The 26,829-nt window shown below is 39.7% G+C and overlaps 1 protein-coding gene across 8 annotated transcripts in view; it reads right to left on the minus strand.

Moving 5' to 3' along the window:
- Positions 1–23,698, minus strand: part of GAS2 (growth arrest specific 2) — a 92,839-nt gene extending 69,141 nt beyond the window's left edge. For 2 of the 8 annotated variants that reach the window (XM_080593104.1, XM_080593110.1), the window contains exons 1-3: positions 22,918–23,075; positions 13,584–13,745; positions 5,763–5,887 (exon numbers count right to left, since the gene is read on the minus strand). In XM_080593104.1, the coding sequence (XP_080449230.1) occupies positions 5,763–5,887; positions 13,584–13,725 (267 nt within the window). In that variant the 5' untranslated portion in view covers positions 13,726–13,745; positions 22,918–23,075. The other 6 variants (XM_080593105.1, XM_080593108.1, XM_080593103.1 and 3 more) reach the window with 6 other exon arrangements.
- Between the last annotated feature and the right edge of the window lie 3,131 nt (positions 23,699–26,829).

Here is a 26,829-nt window from a genome sequence, read left to right on the forward strand (position 1 = left end):
CAAACTCTAAGTTTTTGGTTGTGTAACTGAACAACGGTTTCTTAATTGAGATCCAACTTCAATATTAGATATTAAGGGCAAGAAATCTTCACCCAAAATCTCAGTCTAGATCTCTTAATTAAAACTCTCAAAACACATACAGTGCACTCCATTGGTCAAAATTTCACCGTAGGCAAATCTGCATGACTCCAGAGAAGCCAACGCTGTAACAGTGACCTGCACCCTCCAAGTATCAGATTCACTAAGTATATTTCCTGGCACAAGGGAAAGCTTTGGATGCGGAACCACTGCAAAATACACTTCAGTTACTAGGACTATGGGTAAGAGGTAGGCACAATTTCTTAACGTTAGGAAATGCATGAACGTGTGCATGAATAAATTGCTGCTTTCCCAGACAGTTTCAATGGAAATACACGTGTACCTACGAGGGCAAGATTTAGTGTTTTATACACAACAGCTTTTTTTCAGTGTACATTCAGTTTAATGACATTAAACCAGGATAATCTCAGCTCCCATTGGAAGAATGAAATTAAATGCATAATTGAATTAAATAGTTTAAGACTTCAGAAATACTTGCATCTGGATTTATTTTGTACTTGTACCTCTTTTATATGCCAAATTACATCTAGATTGTGACTTCTTGAAAATAAGGTTGAATTTTAGATTTAGATTTGTTTTTCCAAATTATTTCTAGGGGAGATTTGAGTTGAAATTTATCTGATTAACCTCTGAGAACTCTGAGACAAGGAGTGATTCAGCTTCAAACTGTTTTAATTCATTTGCCATAAAACCATTGTTTGCAGCGGAATATTCACAAATACACGTATGGCTTCAAGGATGGTGGGCAGACTATTACATCCTGCCTATTAAAATGGTGATAACTATTAACACAATTTATCCATGTTTATTTTAAAATCTTAATTAATGGGCTTACTAAACTAAGCCCAAGCAAATGTGGGCTCTATGCAGAGTGCACATGCCTTGATGCTTTAAATTTGTTTGTACAGCTGTGAGATTCTCAAATTAATTATCTGTCAGGAAAAGTAAAAGACTGCCAGGAGAGCATAGAGATGAAATCCAAGCCAATGGGAGAAAATTAAAAAATGGCATCCTGTGACATGAATCACTTTTACAGAATAACCTCTGCTATAATAATAAGTCTGTAGTTTCTAGACACAGATCATTAGCAGCAATACATATAGTTGCATCAACTTACTACCATTTAAGTGTCCAGCATTTATTAAGGTGGATATCAGTCATCTCCATGTCATTTTGTAAATGTACATAAGACATTATTATGACAGTAAGATCTCCAAAGAACTGAAAAAAAATATTTCTCTAAGCAGATATTACATAATCACACTACTCAAACACCACACTCCCCATTCAAAACTCAAAGTTGTCTGAAGCAAAGGATCAGATACAACATCAACATTTTCTGAACCACTAGGTTTTGAAGCATGGTTTAGCTGCTGAACAAGGAAGAACATTATCTTCTGGGATTTGCAAAAGGATCTAGCACCTAACATCCTTTGAAATGAACAATTGTTACCTTTCTCATCATTAGAAATGGAAGTGTTTTTAATAGCCTGTTACTGTATGATTAACTAATCTAATGCCAGAGGTCAGGGAGTTAGACTTGTGACAGAAACACTCAGTATCTATTCTGACATCCCAAAGTACCTGTTAAGACATTAAGCTCAGGAGGGCGCTGAGCAGAAACTGCATAAAAGGCACCAGAGGCTGCCAAACTCCAGTGCTCTCAATCTCATATAACTGTTCTGGATAATAGATACTAAGCAGAGTCTGACTCAGGTGCTATTTTTAGCTGTAAGGCTTCAGTCCTAAAGGCAAAATGGTATTCCATGTGTATATAGAACTACAAGTACAATTTAATTTAAATTGATTTCTGTGAAGCGTGATCCTTGTGTAAGGATCCCTGCACAACCAGCAAGGTGTTCAGCCCCCAAAAGTGATAACCCACAAAACATAAGAGCAACCCTACTGGATCAGCCAAAGGCCCACCTAGACTAGACCAGCCTTAAGTAGGTACCTTCCAACCTAGGAAATACTAAGACAACAGCAGACACATGATACCTCTCAATACTTTCTCAGGCTCCAACTACTTGATGATATGGGGACTTCCTGGGTTTGATGGGTTTTCTGCGTATTCAGACTTTTAAGGTCTTTCTTATTTGGTGTTTTCCTGAACCCAGGTCAACATTACGAGTGGGTAACATTCATTGGCAAGACACTTCCAACCACTTCATAAACAAGAATCACCTTTTGTTTGTTCGGCTTCTACCAGCTTCACCAGATGTCAGTTTTGTATAGGAAAAACTGGGAACATCTGCCACACCCTTCATGATTTTGCAGGTTCCATCAAGTGTACCCATTCTGCGCTTCTTTCCACACTGAAGAATCCTAACCTACGTAGACACTCTTCACAAAAAGCTACTCCCTTGATCTTTGTTGCCTTCCTATGACTCTTAAGGAAGACTTCACTCATCTGTTCCACACTTCTTAACCTCCTTTTCAGTTTCTTAAAGCTGTATTCCCAAGTGACATTACCGGCAGTTTCCTAACTCTGGAAAATGTTTCCAATATCCCAAAGCTTCTCCACACGATACAAAAAGGAAGGGTTTATATCAATACCAGCCTCTTCCTTCCAGATCTGGAAGACCTGATATTATGGGAGACACAGCCTTTTTGGTTTATGCTTTCCCAATTTATTTCACGCTCCAAAAGGCTAATGCTGACCTCTGGGGGCCCTGAAAGATGAAGAGCATTCAGTCCTTTCTCATGAGAGGAAGTCATGCAGTTACGTTAAGAAACCAACTGCAATACTGACAGTGAATAGCAACTTACTGCACAAGTAATTAATTCAGAGGCAATACGATTTAACCTCTGTCAGTCTATAGACTGAACTTAAGAAATTATGACAAACAACTGGTCAATCAGTGTATGCAGAATTAGTTTTGTATTGTATCCTTACACATGCTGCTGTAGCTGCTCAACTAGCCAGACAGCTCCAAAAAGCTGCGAAAGCAAATTCCTGATCAGCAGTATATATCAAACAGGACAGGATATGTCATCTTCCTCTAAGACGAAACTAAAACCAAAGTATTTTATGGAGCTCTGCCATCTAGGAAGTATCTTATAAATGAGGAAAAACTTGACTTATGAAAACAAACCAAATCTTCAAGCTTGTGGAGGGACTTAGTAAGATTCCCCCATCCCTATTATCTTTATCTTCAGCCTTATCCTGTCTCCTTCACTCAGTTGCAACCTGGTGCTGCCTGCAAACTGATCCTTCTGGCAGCCACACATTTACTATCAGTCTACTTCTATCTTAAAATAAATAAATAAACAAACAAACAATTCCAGGTTACATATATGAATAAAAAAGCATGATATCTATTTTGACAGAGGCTGCCTCTATAGAACTTCCAGCTACCAGTGAAGTCATCTGCTGCAAAGTACCTGGTTGAAAGACCATAATGGTTATGTTTTCATGTGCACAGAGAAATGACCAAATGGTTCCAAAATTCTGTATGTATTGTTAATGGAGAGCATAATAACAATAATTCAGAGGATGATTGTGGAATTCTTACTATGCTAAATTTCATACAGTATAATCTTCTTATAAATTTCCTTGGCACCACGAGTCAGATTTTCCAACGTGTATACAAGTCGTATTGCCTGGGACTGCTACACAGGGAATTACAATCTGAAAGGATAAGTAGTTCCCTAATAACCTACAATGACACAAAGCTATTATGCTGACATTTCTTTCAATTCTTACTAGACTAAATATGAAATAATATACATTGAGAAAATAGCAGTGGAGCATGTTTTCCATTTCGTTGTATTGCCTGTTATACCAGTTTGACGAATAATGAAGACCAAAAAAAATCTTAGTAATTACAAATGTCGAAACAGCTTCTAATATAACTTCAGTTCAAAAAAAGGGGATCAGCTATTTGATATAAAGAAGGCCATATCGTCCACTGAAGAAGTTAATCTAAGAGTGGAGCACTACCTCTTTCCAGTGGCAGAACACAAAAGTACCAAACACTCATATATTCCTGGGTTATCTTTCCAAATGGCAGCTCTATCAAAATGATCCAGCATCAGATAAAGGTCTGATGATAAAAAACAAAACAAAAAATGTATATATATATCTTTAAAATGAATATTTTGAGTTTCTGAATATTCACTGGAATTTTATAGTTGTTGGTTAATTTACACCTATTATTTTCCTGACAGTTTTATATTAAAAGGACATGGCTTTCAGAGATGTCAATCTTAAAAAAGAAAGTAAAATGGCTTGCCATTCAGGATTTAATTGACTTTCTAGCATACCAGCTGGGCAAGATATGAAAAGGGATTATTTCAGAACTCTGTAGCCAAGTTTACCTTTGGGTTATTCACTGAAACTTTTAGTAGCTTTTGTTAACAACAATACCTTTTCATTTGCTTATTTTTAAGAAAAAAAAAAAAAGTAATAGCTCTTTCTGCCTAGATAGCTCCCAACCTCAACCAAAAATACTGCCTTATTTGTTTCCTTAATTTGGGAATTATTGTGATGCTAACAGACCACTCCTTAGGTGAAGACAAGCTGGACCGTATTATAAAGAGCAATTCAGAAGTCATCCGGTATTTCTACTCGCCAAATCTTGACTGCCAGGTCAAATATGAAATATGAGTTCCAGCTGTATTTTTGTCCTTGTGGGAGAAATTTTCCTTCCATCTCTGATTTACTTCTTATCACTTCTCCTCACAGCTATCTCCTCCTTTTTCTTTAGAGGAAAAAAATAAAATACAAAAATGAAAAAGCCTGCCTTAATGTAGACATTTTTTTCTACAACAATTCTAAGCTTGGAAACTAGAAAAAAAAACAACTTGAGCAGCTGCTGTTGACAACACTGTCAGTTCTCAAAACTGCTGATAAAACTTAACGGTGTGCCTGGATTTCTCCTCCAGGCAAGTTATGAGAACATCAAGAAGAGAAGATGCATTTTTTGCTTTCTGTCCTTGGGTGGTTTTTTTTTGTTTGTTTGTTTTAAACCTCCTGTGTATTTGCCTTTTTAGGTTTAAAGAAAGATGTATCTATTTCCAAAAAAAAAAGAAATAAAACACTTTCAGAGCAAATGAATTAATGTAAATGTCAACCATCTCATCTAACTTCTCTCAAAAAGACACTGCACTCTTTAATTTCTTCCAATAAAGCCAGCCTACGGTTGTGACCAAGCGAGATCTTAACCTGATCTTTGCACAGCTCTTCAGTGTCTTCTGAAGGTTTATGTTTTCCACATTATCTCTGCAGCTCTTGACTGAACTCCTTCCAGTACACCACAAGACCTTTAAATTCTAGACACCAAAAGTAACTATAGAATTTTATTATCGGCCTCCCTAGAGCTGTTTATGGAGGAAATGGCACCTCCCTTGGCTACTTAATATACCCTTCACAAATACATACAAGGATCACGTTTTCTCTGTTAGCTACCATATCACACTGCTAGATGCCGTTCAATGTCTTATTTTCCACATGTTAAAAGTCTTTTTGAGTACCCTCCTCTTGTAATTACTTTAGTAATTACCAAAGAAACATTCATTTCCCACAGTTTTACATTACTCTCTGCCCATTTGCAGAAACTCCATAAATAAAAACTCTTAACTGCACAGAAAAGTTCAGTACCAAAACAGTCAAGATATCTCAGATAATGATAATACATGCTAGAACATTTAATGACACTTACTTTACCAGGCTTGTTTGCCTCAAAGCTGTTTTCTTTAAATTTCTCCTGCAGGGTCTCAGCTAACCGACAAAGTAAGGCACCATTATCCAATTTCTCCATAAAGGTTTCTGCTGTTATTTCTCTACCTGAACAGCAAGCAGAAAGTTAGCATAGCAAAAAGTGTGCAACAGTATCGACTGCACTTATTAAAAAAAAAAAAAAGACATTCTAAATACATCGACAACAACTTGAAAAAACATGCTTTAACTGAATAACTTGCATTACATTCAACACTTAGTGAATAATCTCACTACTATCTCACCAATACATATACAGCAAATTATTCAAAAATAACATGCTTTTGGGGGGAAGGTATGTTACCAAAAAAAACAATTCCAGCCTATAAGAAATCACATACCTCATTTTACATAAGAAATTCCAGTGCTTTTAGCTGTCTTTTTTACCTGTGCTGCAGGTAGATGATGGTTTACACCAGTACATGTGGGTAGCTATGGCATAAGAGTTGCTAACACTATTACTGCAGCTTATTTTGCAACAGAAGGAGCAAACTGTGCAAAGAAGGAAATGACACTTTAGCAAGACTTCAAGACTTGATCCTGCAAAAATGTGACCAAATACTAATGACTGAAAAGCCCCTTCGAAAAACATTTTTCAGAAGAAATGTTAGATTCATTAAAAAAAAGAGAGAATCACAAAATTTCATGTCATGTATCTACTTGCCACACAAATTAAAATTTTCACCCAAAAGAACAGAACCAATAATTTGATTTGATATTACCATTCTGGCTGATAATATCAAATTATGCTGACTGGAGCAAAGCCAACTGCCTTCCATGACTCTGCCACTGCATCCTCCTGCAGGAGGAGATCCCGAGTGTCCCACAGAGAGACCTGCCTTCTGACGAGGCTGGACAGGCCAGTTGAGAAGGGAATCATTTGCCACCTCAAACTGAACTCCCAGCATCATGACATCATTTTCAAATTAAATTATTTATAATTCTTGTTGAAGCTTTTCATATTTTTACTGGAAAAATTTGCCTTCTCTTCGGAGACTCTTTGGACCAGCAGCTGGCTTGTTCAGTGTTCTTAACTTCTACTAATACCAAGAAAGAAACAAGACTAATTCTTGCTTTTCCCATTAAGACAGAACTTAGTTATTTGTTTTTTGTTTGTTTGTTTTGGTGCTGTTTTTGTTTGTTTGTTTGTTTTTGTTTGGTTTTCTTTTTTTTGGGGGGGCAGATATTTTCCTATGTCATTTGGAAACTGGAACACTATCAACTCATTTTTTCATAGGCTATTACACAGCAATCCCAAATAACTAGTTGTGAGACTGGTTGCCTATCCAATTCACATCCACTCCTGCTACTCAAAACTGATTAAAAAAAAAAAAAAAAGTAGGTATAAGTCTGCCCACTGCTGGCTGATTGTTTTTTGCCACAGATTTTTGACCAACGAGCAGCTGCCTGACCAAATCAGTTTTCTACTTTTCCAGTCAGTGTGGGAAAATTTATTTTCCATGAGATGTCTGGAAACTGAAAGCATTAGTGTGCTTAGAGCTGGTTCACAATGTTTTTGCCAAAAAAAAAAAAAAAGGAAAAAATAGGAAAATTATGAAAAAGATTAAAAAGAACTAAAGCTTTTTCATTGAGAAGGCAAAAACAAATATTCAAAAATAAAAATGAAATATATAATCAGAAACTAATATTATATTCTAACATATTGTGATTACATTGTAATCTGATAATCAGTGTTCACTTACAACATTGAAGATAGCAGTATTATAAAGCAATATCAGTAAAAATGCTAAAGGAAAGGTTATTTGTCTAGGCCTTTGCCTGAAAATTGTTAGATACTTCAGCATCCTTTGGACAAAAAAAATGCCTAGCCTTTTCAGTTTGGTCAGTTACAGAATAAAGATTAAGACAAAGATCTTTTCAGCAATTCATTTTCAGATACAACAACAGACTTACATTTCTGGTTGAAGTTAAATCTTCTTTTTCAAATGCATTCCTCAGAAATATCTGTTTAATGTCAAGTTGGTTCTGTTTGTTTGTTTGTTTTTCCTCTCCCCTCCCTTAATTCTCTCTGCCCTACAGCCCACTTTATAGCTCCCATACACGGAAATTACTTCTCCAGGCAGAAAAGCAGTAGCAGCACTGCAGACATTGATCACTTATGCATAACTGACATGATTTTAGCAGTGCCTCTAATTCAGCCAAAGCTGTGTCTCAAAATGTAACAGGCCACAGACACAAAATTTGAGCATTTCAGCACCTCAAAAAAACTCCATCACCATTCTAGACTCTGTTTTTTTCCCATTTGCGCCATCAGCATTTATGGCAAAAGGTATAAACCAACAGAAATCTGAAATTGAAATATTACTATGTTATAGGAACTGCTTCATTTTTAATGAAGTATTGGAATTTCTTAATAGACTCATTTTCTCTTTTAAAAATCTATTTCAAACATTTCTAACCTCTGCAAGGTTTTAGTTTTGTTCTGGAATGCACAATTACCTCTTGCATGAGTAAAAGAGAAATCACATCCTACCAATCTATTCTGTCCTATAATTTATAGATGCGATTTATAGATTTTACTGGTCAAGCCTTAAAAAAACAAAACAAAACATAACAAACCCCACAATACTTAAACCTGTTTAAACCTATCTTCTCTTTAAACAGACATGGAAAAGATCTTCTATCTTCTGCTGATATTTAACAATATGTTTACACTATTTTTAATGTTGAATTGCATTAGCAGTTTGGTCACTGCATATTGTATGCTAAGCTGGAGTATTTTATTTCTGTTCCCTTTTATGAAAGCTGAAAGAATGAGTTTTGCATTGAACATCTGTATCCAATGAAAAATATATTAGGTGTCAGCTTTCAATTCACTGTATTTTATGGCTCCAAGAGGTGGCATTTCTTTGCTAAAACAGACACTCTGACATATTTAACAGTTGAAATGTATTGATTCAAATGAGAGTAATGTTCATAGCCTGAGGAAAAAAACAGCTCTGTGTATTTGTATGGAAAAAACATTAAACTCCATTAAAAATGTATAACTCCCCCTATAATTACAAGAAAGCAGTTGCAATGTTTTTATAGAATGGTAATAACATTAAATATAATAAAAAACAACACTAAAAGTATGAAGAAAAAAAAACCAGGAATATGAAGTCTTTCTTAAACCTTACAAGCATTGCTTACCCTCTCTTACACTACAGTGACCAGATAAAAAAGAAGCTCTTTTTCCTGAATGCCTATTGCTTGGGAACTGTGGGCAGCTATCTGCAAGGCCACCCAGCCCTGGGGTCCTCATGCAAGCAGACTGGGAGGTCTGTGAAAGAATGACTGCAAAGAGCCCGTATCCTCAGCCTCTTGGGCACACGCCCTGGGTAAAGCATTCCCTGTTGCCCCCCTTCCTCCCCAGATAACCAGAACCTTCAGAAAAAGGTGGAGGGACTCGAATACTAAAACAGAGGTATCAAAGTCTAGTTGGTTCCTCTATTCTATCCCTGAGTTGTTCCACACTCAGTTTAACCCCTACAATGCAAGACACTGGCTCCAGCCCAATAACTAGCTGATAAACTATTTGAAGTGAAGATTGGAATGGTAAGACAAAAGTAATAGTTTAGAAGCAGAAACATCTCTGAAACATATCAGTAGGAGGATGATCTTGTACTGCACTGAGGCAGCAGTGGAAGTATTCCTCTTGACCCTCCACTTGTGTGGCATTCATACCAGAGACAACAAAAATTTGAGGAAAACAATGGCCAATGATTTTATGCACATAAAAAAACCTGCCTCTTTTCTGACAAGAAGGCTGTTGTGTATCCTAGAATAGCAGAGAGCAAGAGGAATAGTGTTGATAGCCTTGACAGTATTGTTTACTTGAAATGGAATACATAAACAACCCCAGTGGCATGCTGATACTAAAGAAAATTATAAAGTCTCTCAGCTAAATAATTTACTCAGTGCCAGTAAAAACACTACAAGTATCAGTACCATCAATATCTCAATGTTCAGAGATATTCATTATTTCCCTGTATTTCCCACTGGCTTGAGCTGAACACACAGATGTTGAAAATAGAGGTACTGTTACAAAATCCTCTTAGATGGTAATATAACTGAGCTGAAGGAGGTTTTGCTTAAAACTCAGAATCTAAGAAATACCATTTTCCTACAGAAGACTTCCAAACCTTCATCCCCCAGACTTTATGCCTCCTTCCACACAGCTTTAAATTCCAAACCTGGTCTCAACTCAATGCCTCTCCGACCTTCCTCACCTCACTATTGCTTTTCTCGAGGTCTACTCCATTTCTTCATCCAGGCAAGCAACTTTTACATGCCTCGTACAACATGCAACTTCTATAAGTCCAATTCCTCATTATCTTACAATCTCCAGCTCCTTACCTACGAATTTCTGAAGCCCAGAAGTTCTGAAAGCAAGAGGTCTCAGCACCGAAGCCCAGACATGTTCCCATAACCAGGGAACATCTTAAAGGCCTATTTTGTAGTTCCATGTTCTAAATGAAGCGGTATGGAACAAGCTATGGTATCGGAATCTCCTGTATCTGGTAAACAGGCCCCAGGAGCAGGAATTTTTTCACAATAGCCAAAGGGGAAATGGGGAAATTTGCACTTTGTATCTGTCCTAAACTATCAACTCATCACGAGGCCTGCTCCTTCTGATGGCAAACCTTTTCCCTCTCTAGACACCGAAGATAAAATGAGACAGTATTGGAGAGTACAGAGGGCAGCAAACCCCTGTTGCCTTCAATCTGTCATTTTGCCTCCACTAGAAGATTAGTGTGGCCCAACAGCTGTAGTTCCCATGTGAAACTCGCTCAAGGTGAAACAGGTTTCAGTGTCAGCAAGCAGATTCGACTAAACTTGCATTATCTATCCAATTCAGAGTGCATCAGCAGTGAAAGCATTGTGCTTACTGTGCTTCATTGGCTCTATATACAATAAGTACAAGGCTAAGGAGATGCTCACGCCTTGCAAGACAATACATCTCCTCAACTTTGCCACTGCAAAATCTCTCAGCTGAGCCAGCAGAGCCCAGCAGAGAGAAGTGAGGCTATAAAATAGAACATCCATAGAACATCCAGCATGTAATCCCATGCCTGCCGCAACCCTGAGGCGCCCCATTTTGCAAAGGCTATGACATAAAACATCACGAGTCAATCCCATCGGAAATATGGATTTCATCTGAGATGTCCCTCTTCTAGTCCCTGGAATGCAGGCAGCTAAAATCTATTCAGCAATGTAGCTGTAATGACAAACTGTTCTCTCAAAAGCTTTGAGTTTCTCCGACGTGAATCCAAAAATAAATAGCAAGATGTGTGCAAATGTACTAAATACTACCCGAAAACAAACTCCATGCTAAACTACAGTAAAATGTCTAATGTCTCAGGGTTAAAATTCTTAGAAAGCTATTTTTCAGATTCATCATGTATCCCAGTCTTCCCATTTGTCCCTCATATAAGGTCAAATTCTAGCTGTGATGTCTAATTTACATCTAATATCAAAAGATGCAATTTGTATTATAAAGGTCAATATTCTTTTCATCTTTTCCAGTTTGCAATTTTGAACCCACACAAGGCTTTGCTAGTGCAAAATTAACTGCCACTAACACTGCGTAGGACATATTTGCTGCTCCACAGAATGCCAAAAATGCCGTCAGTTGATCAAACTATATCTAAGAGGTTCAGCCCTGTTGTTTACTAAATTACGTTGTACTATTTTTGAAAAATTCTACATTTATTTGAAAAGATTATTTGTCCTTCTTGATCCATAGTACAAATGAATGAACAAAATATTATGAAACAAAACATGAACAAACATGACAAAAATTAATTTAAGTACATCCTAGTTTTTACTATAGTGTAAACTGGGCAGTCATATTGTGCTGACATTTAAATAATAAAGTGACATAAAGATACTTAAAAGTAGACAACACAAGTTAAAGCATATAGCAAACTAGGGTATGGATATACAGAACATTTTATCCTACAGCAATATGTGCATTTGTCCTTCCTCTCATGAAAGTTAACCACAATTATATAGTAATTAAACCAAATTTGAATTCTGGGTGAATATATTTACATGAATATAATTCAGTTACACTTAATTCATTTTCAGTGTGAATTTTAACTTAATTATTAATTTGAATAACAATGTCTACATAGGAATTCAAAGCACTTGAACAAATCACTGTAACTGAGTTCTTCACAACAAACTCTGAGGAAAAAAAAAAAGCTTGGATGTGAGAAGGTGTGGGGGAATGCATTAAGCAAATGAACTGTGTATGCTGCTTAATTAAAAGAAGGCTGAGCCCATTTCGTTATACAGTGCAGAGTTTGGTATCCATATGAAAAATCAGATTTTTAATTACAGTTGGCATTTCAGAGCCTCCTGCTGGTTGCTACTTTCCTACTAAAAATAGTGACCTCATTCCTAAACTTGTCACTGGGAAAGCTCTGTTAGGAACTGCTAACAAACTTCTATTTGTTTTCACGTGGCTCACTGAAACTCCATTGTTTAAAACATTTCAACAATACATTAAATCCTTGATGGAACGTGCTTCTTCTGATTCAAAAACCAGTCTTCTGGATCACTGTCATGTGGTAATTGGAATGAAAAGGCAGGATTTCTCAATTTTGCTCTGGCATTGCCTAGATAACTTAATATTTGAAACTCATTAATTTAAATGGAAGTACCACAATAAGATGTAATTTAAGGTGCCAGTTTTACAGTTTTGAGTTCATAACTATTCCAACTCTAAAATGGGTATCACCTATCTACAAAATATTGTGGTCCTGAGTACATTCTACTGACACCTAATTTTTCTACTACACTTCTCAGAGCATAGCAGTATTGCCCTTCCTCTCAGAAAAGATGAACTGCAGCAATGTAGAACATGCAGAGAAAAGGCACTTCATTATTGTAGGATATCACTGAAAGGGTACAACTACAGCAGCTGCCAAGACAATACATTGCCTATATTCTCACCAGAGGAGACTTGCACAAAAAATCCCAAATTTTAAAATGCTCATCCAAATTTTCCTCCAAAATAAGATAAGCAAGATTTTCAGATAAACACCTCATCTAAAATAGCATTGCCTGTTTTTTGAATGAGAGGGGGAACTGTTGCTGTGTTTCTCTTAGTGTCATCTCAAGGATGAGGAATTTATTACAAAAATCAGCTATTTCCCTTATGTATTCCCTGTATATTCATGAGCAATATGCTTCTGCTTCACACAGCAGGAGGTAGAGCCAGAACCAGTAACTCCTCAGGTCCCAGCCATAACCTGGGGTCAGGCCCCTCTAAACACAAGCTTCTGGAAGACTTCGCACACATTGCACTGGGCAGCAATTATGAATCACTAGACTGCTTGGTCAGCAAAGAACTATTTAACAGGTTCTTCCATTCAAGACATCCATTACACCCATAGTTTGTAGGAGGTCTCCCCTAAAATTATAAGACACACTTGATGGCAATAAGTAGCACCATCCAGCTTAACAGTATTAATGCAGAAAGCACATGCAAAAGAAAATTGAAAGGGAAATTTGAGGAAGAACAAACATGGAGGGAATAAGAGTTCAATCATGCTACCGTCCAAAACACTGTGGAGGCAAACTACTTATTAGCTTTTCTGACCACGCTAACAATTGTACTAGGTGAAGGTAGCTAGCTAATCAAAACCACCTTTATTTCTGAAATGCAAAGATGTCTGAAGATCTGCATTTTCAGCTGAGAGTGCATAGAGTTCTCTTACTGTCCAGTGATTACATTACTCTTATTGTATCTTACCCAGTAGGTTTGTGAGCCACAGGGCCAAATCCTCTTTCATCGGTAACAAGTTGGCCTCATGTCTACTGGCAAGCCACTGACTGTATTGATGCATATCAGAGAGGCCAGGCCCACGTGCCTTCGGGCTCAGAGCAGTGCACATTGCTTATCCACTTGTTGTACCTGTTTGATAATCAAGAAGGAAAAAAAATACACTCCATTACACCAAATAAAATTTGACAGGTTCTCTTTTTAGAATTGTAGTAGACAACAATGTTAACTATGAATGTAAGAAATCAGATGTCAGACAAACAAATGGGGATCTAACACATGAACACTTCAACTGAAGTCTTGTTTTGTTAATGGCTCACATTGCCACTGATTAAATCACATAGATAAACGTCTACTTCATTTGTACTCATCAAGCTACACATGTTGCCATCACAAAACCAAATATTCTGCAAGGAATGATTAAAATCAAATGAAAATAAACATTTCACACAAAGCTAGCAACTCACTACGGTGCCTGATCCAATATTCATTCAAAACAAATGGAAAGCTTCAAAGATTGTTGGACCAGACCCAAGCAAAACATGTGAACAACTGAGTTACGCTACTGCAGCAAACTTACTAACAATTAACAAATGCAGTTACCAGGTGGGATCCATGTATTCCGCAGCCTTAGAATAACTAAAGGAAAAATACTGTGTGGATTTACTGAATAACATTATTTCTTCAGAAAGCAGCACAACAGCCAGCACTGATCACCCACATTTCCCACTTTCACCTTTTACACAAAGACTCCTCTGCTTCAGTGACAACTTCTGGAAACTTTCGTTTCAGGTAAGACAATACGTCATGTGTTAAATATTAGTCAAGTGTTCAGACTCCTGCAGCGGCCAGGGACGTTAGGCCCATTGGACCTATATCCCTGCTCCTGAAAGAGTAATTCTCCCATCTGTGGCATTTGTGTGCTAAGAAAGAAGGTTATTTTTTTTTTCTGAAAAGAAAATCAGACCTGAACCCTAATGCTTGCAGCAATGACTGGGATGCTTTCTTGCCTGGCAGGCAGTAGCTGCCTACTGAAAACCCGGTCGCACCAACAAGACCTTATGAAGGTCGAATGAGAGAGAAAGATTATTAATGGGCTAGAGGGTAAAAGTCCTAAGGATTTGTTCTTTGCCTATTGTCCCAAGTGACCCATGCTAACCGTGGTTATATGTGGCAGCTGGCTTCAGCTTATGAAGCATTGCAAACACTGTTTCTTTCTGGCCATTGCATACCTTTCAAGTCAGGTAAGAGGTAATAGTGACTTAAAAAAAAAAAAAAGTCCAATTTGTTATACTATTCCACTGTGGTCTGGAATAGCAAGAAGACTTAAAATAAATTCTTTGCCAAAAGGAAAATGTTTACTGAATGTAAAAAGTAATTGCATTTCCATAAAACTGTGCTGTAACCTGCATTTCCAAATACATAAAAAGCTATTTGGGATATTTTAATATTTACATTAAAATACTCCAGCATTTTTTAAATCATACCCTGAGTAACTAAATTTCTTGTTCACAAAAGCATCTGCTTAGCTCTTCTTGAGAGTACCTCGATTCCCACCCTAAATCCTGAAACTTTAGTTGTCCTTGAAATAGTTGGACACAGCTTTCACTATGACTCTACCTCTTACTGAAATCAGATGGTTTTCAGCTGGGAGGTGGGGAGAGGGGTGGGAAAGAGGTAGCAAAAAAGGCTTAATTCCTTCATACAAATACATGTTTCTGAATTATCATTATATTTGATATTTTTCTAACAAGAAAAATCCTTAAGTATCAAAATTCCTTTGGAAGCCAAGCATTTTAAGATAGACTAAAATATGTAAACGAAGCACAGCTCGGATCTGTAAACTGACTTGTTACAAACATCACCTTGGACTCATGTTTTTCTGATTGATTACATTCCAGTTATACCTGTTCATTTTGTTCAAGGGGAGAAAAAAAAATAGGCTGTTGGCTGTGCAAAAAGTTATCAGGAATGTCACTCACAAAATGGATTCCTTCTGACTAAATGATGCGAACAGCTTCGGAGTTATAATGACAGTGTATTTAAAGCTATTTGAAGTCACTTGGAACCACACAACTGATGCTTCAAATCACTGCTTCTCTTTGGACAGATGGAAACGGAAGCAACACAGAAAACTAACACCACTTTGTCTTCAAAGACTGCGTGGGAAAAATCAGGGATAAATACTTGTTACTTTCTCTGCAGAAAAAAGTAATTTTAAAATAATTTGTGTGTGATTTCTGGAGTCTATCAACTCCACTGATGAGGCAAGAAGCAGAATTGAAACTAGTTTATTCTCGTTAATTGTCTTGGAAATTGTACCAGTTAAAATAATAAAAAAAAAAAAAAAAGTTTTTTTCATATACAATACACAAATAAAGCACAGGAAAAATGCATCTTTTTCATCAATTTCCCAGTTAAACACCAAGTATGTAGCTAAATATTTAGGAAACAAAGTCCTGCAATTTGTTTCTTTTGATAAATATATTGAAAACCATATATCCAGGAATAAGAAGTACCATTGTTCTAAAGGAAACAACTACACGTTGCACCTCTTCACTGGAAATAATTTAAAGATTCATACAGGCTTTGAGGAGAGGGTTGGAGTCGATGACCCTTGGAAGTCCCTTCCAACCTACGCTATGCTGTTTCAAGGAGGCCCACAGACATTTCATGGGACCCTAAGGGATGGCACACACCCTGAGCTGGGCTGTGCTAACAGGAAAACCAGGGAGACAAAATCCTGTCCTTTCACCTCAGGAAAGCTGCACCTACATTTTCACTCCTAAGACCTCATATGTGAAATGTGGAGTTAACTTATAACCACCATTAAAATATGCCTGACGGACAGCCTCAACATTGCAGTTGGCTTCCACCAATGGGGTGGGACTAACTCAGAAGTGGAAAAACTACTTTTTTTTTTTTTTGTAATTGTTGTTATTGTTTGTTTGTTTAAAGAACAGAGAAAAGGGAGCGAAGTCTCCTGGTCCAGCTACGCGGAGATGATTTGGGTTTCCCTGTCAGTCTGTGAAACAAGCGCTGCAGTCTGTTTATGCTTCAAATTGTTCTCTGTGGAAATGCAAAACAGAGAATTGACAGATCTGAGATGTTATTTGAGTTTAGGTCTAAAATACAGAGCTATCTTGAAATATGCTTCATACTGACCTGTCTCTTGTCTTACAAAACTCAGCAACCAAGCTGAATGAAATTCAGGAAACTTGGGCCTCAGTGCAGGAAGGAAAATGGGAGGATAAAGAGCTCTGACTTTGGAGGATACATAGATGTTTGAGTTTGGTAATAACTTGGCTAGTAAGAAGAGCTAAGATCCAGCACAAGAACAGTGGTCTGAGTTTGAGGTGGTTTTCACAAGACACAGGTTCTCAGAATGGGACAAGTTGGAAAGATGAGGAAAGACAAAAAGGGCTATAAACTGTGAATGATTCGGGCATCTTTACACTGGGATTAGGTCTGCTTGAAACAGGAGCCCTGAATTAACAATAATTACTGAAACTCCATGATTTGCAGCTCTGCTAATTTGCAGAGCTGACAAAGTTAGGACAGTAGAAGGAGAAAGTCAATACTGATGAAAAGTCTCTGCTGAAAAGAACCCTGAATAATTGCAGATGAACCATGTAGAATCCAACTTTATCTCTTTGTAAGTTTAATTTCGTGTCTGAGAGGAAGAAATTTTCTTCTTCTTCCCCACTACTTCCCCACTGCTGCCACTGCTCTGCAAGCCTGCACTACACCTCAGTAAAATACTTCCTTGTTAGAATCAAAGCAAGAAAGTCCTACCTTGGATTTTTAAACTAAAAATAAGCCTTCAAGGAACAGAGCACAACTACTCCTGTAGCACCTGTAGCTCCTGTCACAAATTCTACAAGAGATAGCTGTGGTACAGCTATCAAATTGTGACAGAAGCTATAAACTCCTGAATATTCTTTATGCAAACACTGACTGCTACTGAACCTCTAAGTTTAACTCAAGCCTCTACAGTATTTCAGTACTGAAGCACCTACGCTTCATCAGTGAAGTACCTACACCCCAGCCTAGAGAAGAAAACATTCTGGGGAGACCTTAGAGCAACCTTCCAGTACCTAAAAGGGGGACTACAAGAAAGATGGGGAGAGACTCTTTATCAGGAAGCCTAGCAATAGGACAAGAGAGAATGGCTTTAAACTAAAAGAGGGTAGGTTTAGTTTAGATGTTACAAAAAAATTCTTCACTCTCAGGGCAGTGAGGCACTGGCACAGGCTGCCCAGAGAAGCTGTGGCTGCCCCATCCCTGGAGGTGTTCAAGGCCAGGCTGGATGGGGCTTTGGGCAACCTGGGCTGGTGGGAAGTGTCCCTGCCCATGGCAGGGGGTTGGAACCAGGTGGTCTTTTAGGTCCCTTGCAACCCAAAGCATTCTATGATTCTATACCATCATCTCACCACCTTAAGACATATTAAGATATTTATTTTTTGGTGAGGCAGCAAAAACTGTCATGACAATATAGCATTGGCAATATCGGTAAGAGAGATTACCTAACTTGCCACAGAGGTAAACAGTAGCATTCAAGGCTACACCTCAGGAGGCAATCCGCTTTGGCTCCAACAACTATTTCATCCTTTCCTTTTGGCAGACACAAGGTATGAAAAAAGTAGCCAAAAAAACATTGTTTTTCCTAATCTCACTACTTTCTAACAGCAACATCAAATCATCATATATACAGCTCTTTAAAACTAGCCAACACAAACATGTCAAATATCTCATTTTATATGTTACACCTCTCTATGAACTGTTGAAGCTGACATGAGATATGCCTAAGTATTTTTAAAACTTACCTCTAAATGCTTTGTTCCTCAAAAAGCAATTTCTCCCCCCTATTCTGAAGGCAAAGTAGGAAAGGTCTTAAACTACTTTTCATTCTGTTTTGTTACAGGTCACATTTATGCAGCACAGCCTTTTTCTTTCTTTTTCCTTTTTTTTTTTTCCAACCTCTGTCAATAAGAGAAAAACATCTCGAATTCTCAGACCTATTGTCTAGCTGAAGAATTCAACGTAGGATAGTTTACAGTACACCCAGTGTCTTGTAACAGATTCAACACACTAAAAGGTTATATTTCTCTCTGCTTGCTTCTACCAAACAGTGAAGTTTTTATTTTGCTTTACAGTAGTACATTTAGTTTTCTGTGTATTGTAGCTGTCTGCTTGTGTTTTGCCAGCAGTGTAACTTACACTATCTGCTGATTGTTGTTAGTGATCATCAGATGAAAGCAAAGAGAATCAAACAAGTAATCTTCTGTAATTCCACTGGCTTTTGTTGGGGTTAACTGGTAGAACAAAAAGATTCAAGAATAATGCACTCTGTATTTAAAACACACAGGAGTCAAAACTGTGTGGCCAGTCTTACTTTCTGGATTAAACAATTAAGCACCCACAGTTGCATATCCCTGGATTCAATTCCATTCCTGATTCCAACCACCTTCCTTTATGAGAAAGTTTTCATGACACTACTCTTCCAACAAATTGGAGCATTATTAGAATGAAAAGATTGTTTACTCTATATTGTAAGAAGTGTGTACGAGTGTAGGTGTATGCATATATATGCACATATAAAGAAAATACATGTGCCCCAGCCTGTGAACTCATCGGGCAAATCAGTAACTTGTTACTCCCAACTACCCACCTAGCACATATACATAATGGTTTATACAGAGAACCTGCTGGCTCTGCAGTGCTCTCTGTTAGATGAGTTTCATTGTTGCTTCAGCCTTGTTCCTAATTATGATACATGCATTTAGGTCTCAATAAACAAAAGGAAGATTTAACTTTTTACTTGCTGCATGATACAGTCCTGCCGGGTCAGGGATAAAGTCCTTCTGAGTCACTTCCTCTCTACAATTTTTTTTAAGAACTAGTATAGAAATGAAATATCTAGCAAAAAAAGCATTATTCTTTGTATTCGGTTAGAAAAGAATAAAAGGATGTTAAAATTGTACAGGAAGGAAAAAAGCATAAAGCAAATATAGAACTGTGTTGAGATCTATCAGATCATCTCTTATGCAAAAGTCCTGTATGATGTCCCCTTTGTACCACACCAGCTTGATCTAAGTTGCATCACAGTACAACTGCCTGACTGTACAACAGAGATGTGTTTAGGCCCTCCTGCCTAGCAGGCAGGGCAATGGACTGGCTCCTTTCAGCTGGAAGCCAGAGCAGAGTTACCCAGGACTGAAAATCTGTGCACATGCCAGTTCAGTGGCCTACTCACTCTACAGAGCTGGAACAGAAGATGGCATAACTCAGTCTTGGAACCCAGTGTCCAAGGCAATTTCCTCAACCTTTCACAGAAGTAAATAATGAGGCTTTAAGCTTGTGAAATGATGTTTCCCCCACTATGGTAGGAGGAAGCATGTTAGCTATCTAGTCGTAGAAGGGAAAATACCATGCACACACACAACTGTGCAATAGCTTCACTGTCAGCGGTAGAGATAGCAGACAGCACCTTAGATGAGAGCAGCAATAGTTTTCTCTGAAGGAACTGGAACTTGAACACTAGACTGCGCATTGGCTTTGACAGAGGGGTATCGCTATAACTGCAGACAATCTCCTGCTGTCTTAGAGAGAAGGTAATGCTATTGGAAAGCAGCCATCCTGGAAAGAGAGGAGACAGAGGATCAAAAGCCAGCACAGAGCTCATGAGTATCTGGCAAGGGTCTCTGCTGGATCTCCCTGCTAGTCCTAATCACCTCAAGCAGATGGAAAAGAACAGAACTTTTGAAACTGTACTAGAGTTTAAGTGGACTGTGTAAAGCATTCACTTACTGTAAGCTGGGTGCAAAAAGAAGCTTAAATAAAAGATCCCATGTTCATAAATAAAGTTGCAGTAACAAAACACACTTTTGTGCGAGCAGAAGTGATGCTACCCACAAAGCGGGATTTGTACTTGCAATCACCCCGTCACAGCAGCAAGTGCCACTTGCACACACAGCATGCCTAAGCATAAGCACGCTCACTGATTTTTGTCTTGCTACCTTGGTGTTGACATGTTTTTCAGATGTGGAAAGAATAATATAAATCCACAAACTAAAGACTGCTTTTTGTTTTTTCCACATCCTCAACCATACACATACGTGTGCACACACACTCATGTATGCAGAAGCTGGGGGTGTGGGGGGGAAGATGAGAATGCCTTCCTTAGAAAGCCACAGGGTAACTAACAACTTCTGTAATTGATGTCTTTGGTGTCAGGAAACTTCTTAATGGTGAGATCTGCTAGACGGGTATAACTTGAAGTCAAGTTGTGAAAGCTCCCCTACTTGAAATACTTCAAATGGACTAAAAGAAGCCATAGGAATACAAGCAGAGACCCATCACTCACTGGTCAATGTGAGACAGGCAATTTTTGTCACCTGCAGTTTTCAGCTTAGCGCAGAACAGTCATCTCTTTCCTTCTGCCATTCTACATGTGTAAAAACAAACACAGTCACTTGTAAAGTTATGATTCTACCTCTCACAGCTCCTCTTCAAAAGCTAGTACAGAGCTTTCCCTTCCGTAAGGCACGACAGGTCGTTCTTATCTGCATCATCTTAAATGTGCGTATATGTAATCTCGGTTTTCTCAGTACCACAAACAAGAAGATAAAACATAGGCTCACAGATGCAGCAAGCGTATTTTTAAAAGGAAATTCAATTTTTCTAGTTATTTTATTATCCTTATAAACTATACCACAACCAATTTAGCCCAAGGTTTCTGGAGCTTTCCCAGATTGACTTGGAGCATACTGTACGTATTCGGGGGGAGGGGCACCGGAGGGGAACCACCATCTGAAACTCATTAATCAATTAGAATTTTTAAGGGCTTACATCAAAATGTGATCTACACTGATAAAGTAAACTTTAATCACAAGAAGCCTTTGTCCTTTCCTTTATGAATATACTCGCTACAAATGCGCGCAGCGCTCGGAGCGGAGGATGCAGAACCTGGCAGAAGCAGCACGCTGATACTTTAGACCTGTAAGGCCCTTGGTCTGAGTCCAGACCAAAATGAAGTTAACCACACAAAAATCTGAGCTAATCATTGAAAGCCTAGACATTTCCAGGACTATGCCTGGTAGAAACAATTTTGTTGCCTTGATAACGTCTCCTCTTCCAAAAGGAAAGCAACGAGTCCTTCTCACATAGACCAAAACAAAACCTGAGGAATGTTCAATATCTCCCTGCTCATAAAATTACAACTTCTGGAAACCGAGCTGGTTCCTAACACAGTCCAAAAACTTTCAAGTTGACTTCTCTTTGCCTGGCTCTTACCACATGTTTTTCTGCTTACCTAAGCAAAATAGCCATTAAAAATTAGTACAAAAGAAGTTTCCATCTCCATCTGAGATCTCAACTAGAAAAGGAAATATTTCCAGACAGGCACATACACATGCACCTGGCATAAGCACATCTCACAAGGGGTGGAAGTGCACCTCTTGCTGCAGGCACACTGCAGACAGTGTTACAAACCGACCCTCATCTGCATTGCATTTAATTATGAAGTTCCATTTCCCCGTTCCGTCCTGAAATTAGTGTGAGGCTTCCACCGAGAGGTTTCCAGCGGAGCCAGAAAGGTACTTCAGGCAGTAAGTGTGCCACATGAAATAAGACCGTGGGCAAAAAGAAAAATAAAGGGACCAAGTGAGTCAGTGAGAGCTGTAAGCTTGGGGACAGCACTGAGTCTTCCTCACCTCACTTCCTTCAAGGTTTGGGTTGGCTGTGGTTCCAACCAGGGTACTGCACTCCAGTGGCAATCAGGTGGCCTATCGAACCCCACGATATCAATTCTGGAGGGCCGGCTCCTTTCCTATTAAATCGCAACGCACACCACAAAACCGTCACCAACCCACGACACCTGGCACGGCACCTACCCCGCGGGGAAGCAACCGTTCGGGAGTTAACACACGGCAGCGCGGGACAGACAGTGGGTTGGTTGTTTTTCGTTTCCAAGTCACGTCAGAGGCGTGCAGGAGCTGCACGGGGAGCCCGCGGCGCATCTTCCCCGGTGCCCCGGGAGCCGGCCCTTGTGCCCCCGCGACGCACAGCCCGGAGAGCCGGGGCTCAGCGGGGCGCACCGCTGCCGCAGCATCCTCCCGGCAAGGCTCTGAGGTCGCCCTGAGAGCTGACCCCGGAGCCCGAGGGCACCGGCAGGCGCAGCCGGCTCCCGGAGCCCTTCCCATGCGCTTCCCCCCAGCTCCGCCACCGTGCCGGACGCGTCCCCCCGTCCCCTCCCCTGCGGCCCCAGAGCCCGGGGGGGGACCCGACCCGCGCCCCCGCTCACCCGCCGCGGAGCCCGGCTCGGCGCTGGGCTGCGATCGTTCCTCGGCGGGGCCCCTCGGCGGCGCGGCTGAGCTAATGCCTTGGCCATCGGCGCCGCTCCCGGCTCTGCCCCTCGGGGGCAGGACCAAGCGCGGCCGCCGCGGGGTGCCCGGGGGCGGCCCCGGCAGCGAGCCCCGGCCGCGGGACATCGGGCGGCCCCCGCCGCGCCCCCGAGCCGCTTGCCAAGCCCGGGAGCCCCGAGAGCGGGAGGGGAGGACCCCAAAAGCCCCAGCTGGCCGCGGGGAAGGCGGCTGCAACAGCAGCAGCCGCTGCTCTCCTTCCCTCTCGCAGCTCACCTTCCCGCGGCGCTCCCCTTTCTCTAACCGCGGAGGCAGGGGCCAAGCGCCCGGAGCGGCCCCGGACTACCGGAGCCGGGGCAGAGACCCCAAGGGGCGGGCACGGCTCCCCCCAACCCCCGGAGCCCCCCGGAGCCCTCCCCGTGCCCCGACCTGCGCAGACCGGCAGCAGCCGCCCGCCGCTCCTCATGCTCCTGTCCGCTCCGCCCGGGCTTCTCTCTCGGGGAAAGCCGCCTTTTTGGTTTCTTTTTTCTTTTCTTTTTTTTTTCCTTCCCTCCTCAGAACCCGATTTCCTATATTTCAGCAGTCCGCGCAGCCTGAACGGAAGTTAAATACTTACTTTTTTTCAGAGGGACGGCAAAGGCAGTTGACACTGATTTACCCTTGAAATGCTGAGATATTGTATTACAGCCCTTGGCAGCGAGTCACTGCCGGGGTCCATTTCTCTTTTATTATTATTACTCCCTTTCCAAGACTCTTGATTGTGGAAAAGAAAACGAGAGAGAGAGAGAGAGAGAGAGAGAGAGAGAAAGGAAGTCTTCCTACCTAAGTAAAAACTCTCTTTTTCATTAATTCAGATAGTTGTTGCTGGAACTTTTAAGCACTTAAGAGCACCTCTTTTGATTGTCACGTTTCGATTTTTTTTTTCTTCTTCTTCCCCTCTGGCTAAAGGAGCAGGATTTCAGCTTTGTGTCTTGGGAACTCTGCTTTGTTCCATATGTCTCCAAAACGATTTCGTGCCACCTTGCAGTCCATTTTGAACAAATACTGTATGCTGTTCCTCAATTAATCATTCTTATATTACACCTTTAGAAGAGTGATGGATAGAGGTTTTGCTTGTTCATGTATGTCTGGGCTTCGTCTGCCCAGCTGAATCCCAGCTAACTCTTAGCACACCTTCAGTGCAGTCATTATTTCCTTCTCACCTTATTTCATTTTCGTGACATTTCAACATTTTGTTAAACGTCAGAGATAACCTTCTCCAACTGTTGTTTATTCACTTATTCCCTGCACAGAGAAGCCCCTTTTGTGAATTCAATAGCGGGAAACAGATGTTCAGACTTCTGCTTCTCTTAATGCATGGATGTAGATTGTCTTGTTGAGTTTCCTAATGGTATCATGTTATCACTTTCCGTAAGAGTGCTCCAGTCAACCAGCACACTTATTTTTTTCTTTCACAGCGTAGATCCACTTAATTAAATTGTTCTAGCCAGAGCACATTACGTATAATTATACTGAAAGAATTGTCTTAACCTGATTGCTGAAAAGCACATCAAGCTGACCCTTATTTTTCATTTGCATTCATTTCTTTGTACTCTGATCTGCTGGGAAAATTTGATTTGCACAATTAATGCCGGGCAATTCCTCAATAATTGCACTGTAAGCAAATTCCTCTTCTCTGAGCAGCAGATGTTCATTTCTGGCCAATCAGAATGGCCACATCTTTCGTTATTTGTTGTATTCCTATGCTCGTATTATGCTGGTCTGATGGACTATTAACTGCTGCGATGAGTGCTACTTAAATGAGAGCATTTCATCAGCATGCTGATGTATTTAAGTATGAAGAGCTCTAGCCATGTACTAGATGGGTAACAGAATTGCACAGAATCCTAGTTTTGTTCTGGGTAGTAAAATGTGGATGGCCCTGAGCATGACAGATTCCTTTGGTTGGTCCAATTTCTCAGTCAGGAAAAAAAAAAAAAAAAAAAAAAAAAAAGAGAGAGAGAGAGAGAGAGAGAGAGAGAAGAAAGCCCTCAGATTTCCCAAAAATAAAGACAGGATAGAGTGAGAATTGAACTGATGAGCAAACTTCTGTACACACTTTATTATCTTGCAGAAGTTTTATCTGACCTTGAGAAACTTTTTTTTTTTTTAATAGTAATGAGCAACAGTTTAAATACAATTTATATGTCACCCTAATAGGAAGAGCAGCTTGAGATAAAACCAACTTTGTTACACCATTCTGCATAGTTAAAAGTCCTGCAACTTCACAGCAAACTTGGAAAGCATTTCACAAAGAAGCAGTTATGTCTCCAGTAAAAGCTTTAAGATTCACGTGTTCTCTGGAATTACAGGACTCCAAACAAGTTTAGGAGTTTCACATAAGGAGTTTAGGTGAGTTAAGTTAATTACACGTAGGGAGTTAAGGTGTGGCTTTTCCAGACCTCATGAAATAAATCTTGTACACACATTTGCATGTGAAGCAATGAAAAGGACTGAAAGGGCAGTTGTGAGATCTCAAAGCCCAGGTTGGTTGTGCACTCCTTGATGTGTTAGCTTGTCCCAAAGAATAACCTAACAGATGCTGATAGTAGAAGAGCATACATTCCCAGACGAATTATCTATGTGAATCGTTTTCTCCTTATTATCATTTTGCTCATATTTCTCTCTTACTATCATTCCATAAAGAATCAATAGCAGACTAGCCAATGCAACACCATTACCACTGTTAAGAAGAACAAAAACCAGTGACTTAGATCAAATCTTATGCACGCAAGATTGAGTGGAACACAGTGCCAAGTATACATCTGAAATGTACATTAAATGAATGCTACGGATGTTTCACCAGTGACACCACAGTTACGAGTGCACTGAGCTTCACACTTGAAGCAGGAATACAACTTTTCTGTTTCATGCTTTACGATTTGAATTTGGCTTTCAAATTTGATACAACTCCCCACAGCACAAATACATTTTTTTACATAAAGTTATTTCAATAACATTCTTGCTAACCTTTGTAGAGGAAATACACAAACATTTCCTTGTGAAATGTTAGCGCTTTGTTCACTTTTTTCCACATATACTAACTTCTCTCTCCACCCCTTCAACTTCCAATGTCCATACATTCTGAGCATATTTCTGACACTCCATATGTTTGATATGAGTGGGCACATGAAGACGATGACTTGAAGACAGACTTGGAAAGAAGAAAGAGAAGGACGACTTACAGAGACTGAGGAAGGTAGAGCTTGTTTGGAAATCATATGGTCACACAGAAAACCTGAGCAAAATCATTACCATGACTAGGACAAAATGGTTCCACACATATAATTTTGACTGTAGAGATAGACATAGAGGTGTCTAATCTGCTTACATGCAGCAAATTCAATCCAAAGATGTGAAAAACTTTGTATGTTTTGGGACCACAAGTCAGGATTCAAAAATTCCAGAAGTTTTACTCCACCTTGGTTGCACACTATAAACCTAGACATGCGGATAACTAGACATGAAATTCTGGAGCACGAGGTCAACAAGGATGATTACAATGGCCTATTTTCCTCCATGAAATTCATCAGCCCTTGTCTAGAAATGTCTTAAAATCAACACACCTGGTGGCCAGCAGATGCTATATCATTCTTGCAGGTCAGCTACCAGTGGGAAGAGAAAATTAACTGGAGCAAGGGGTTATCAGTACACAGCCAGCTCAAGTAGCAGCCACTAAATAGGAGGAAGAGAAGGGAGCAGGAAGAGGGAGAACGTGGAAAGGCATTTGGAGTTCTCGGTGGGCAGAGAAGAGTCACAGGCATCATGTTTGCCATATCCCTAGACTTTGAACCTTCCCGGTTCAACAATAAGTC

This window comes from Anser brachyrhynchus (assembly GCF_964034855.1).
Source record: "Anser brachyrhynchus genome assembly, chromosome: 5".
NCBI classification, from domain to species: domain Eukaryota; kingdom Metazoa; phylum Chordata; class Aves; order Anseriformes; family Anatidae; genus Anser; species Anser brachyrhynchus.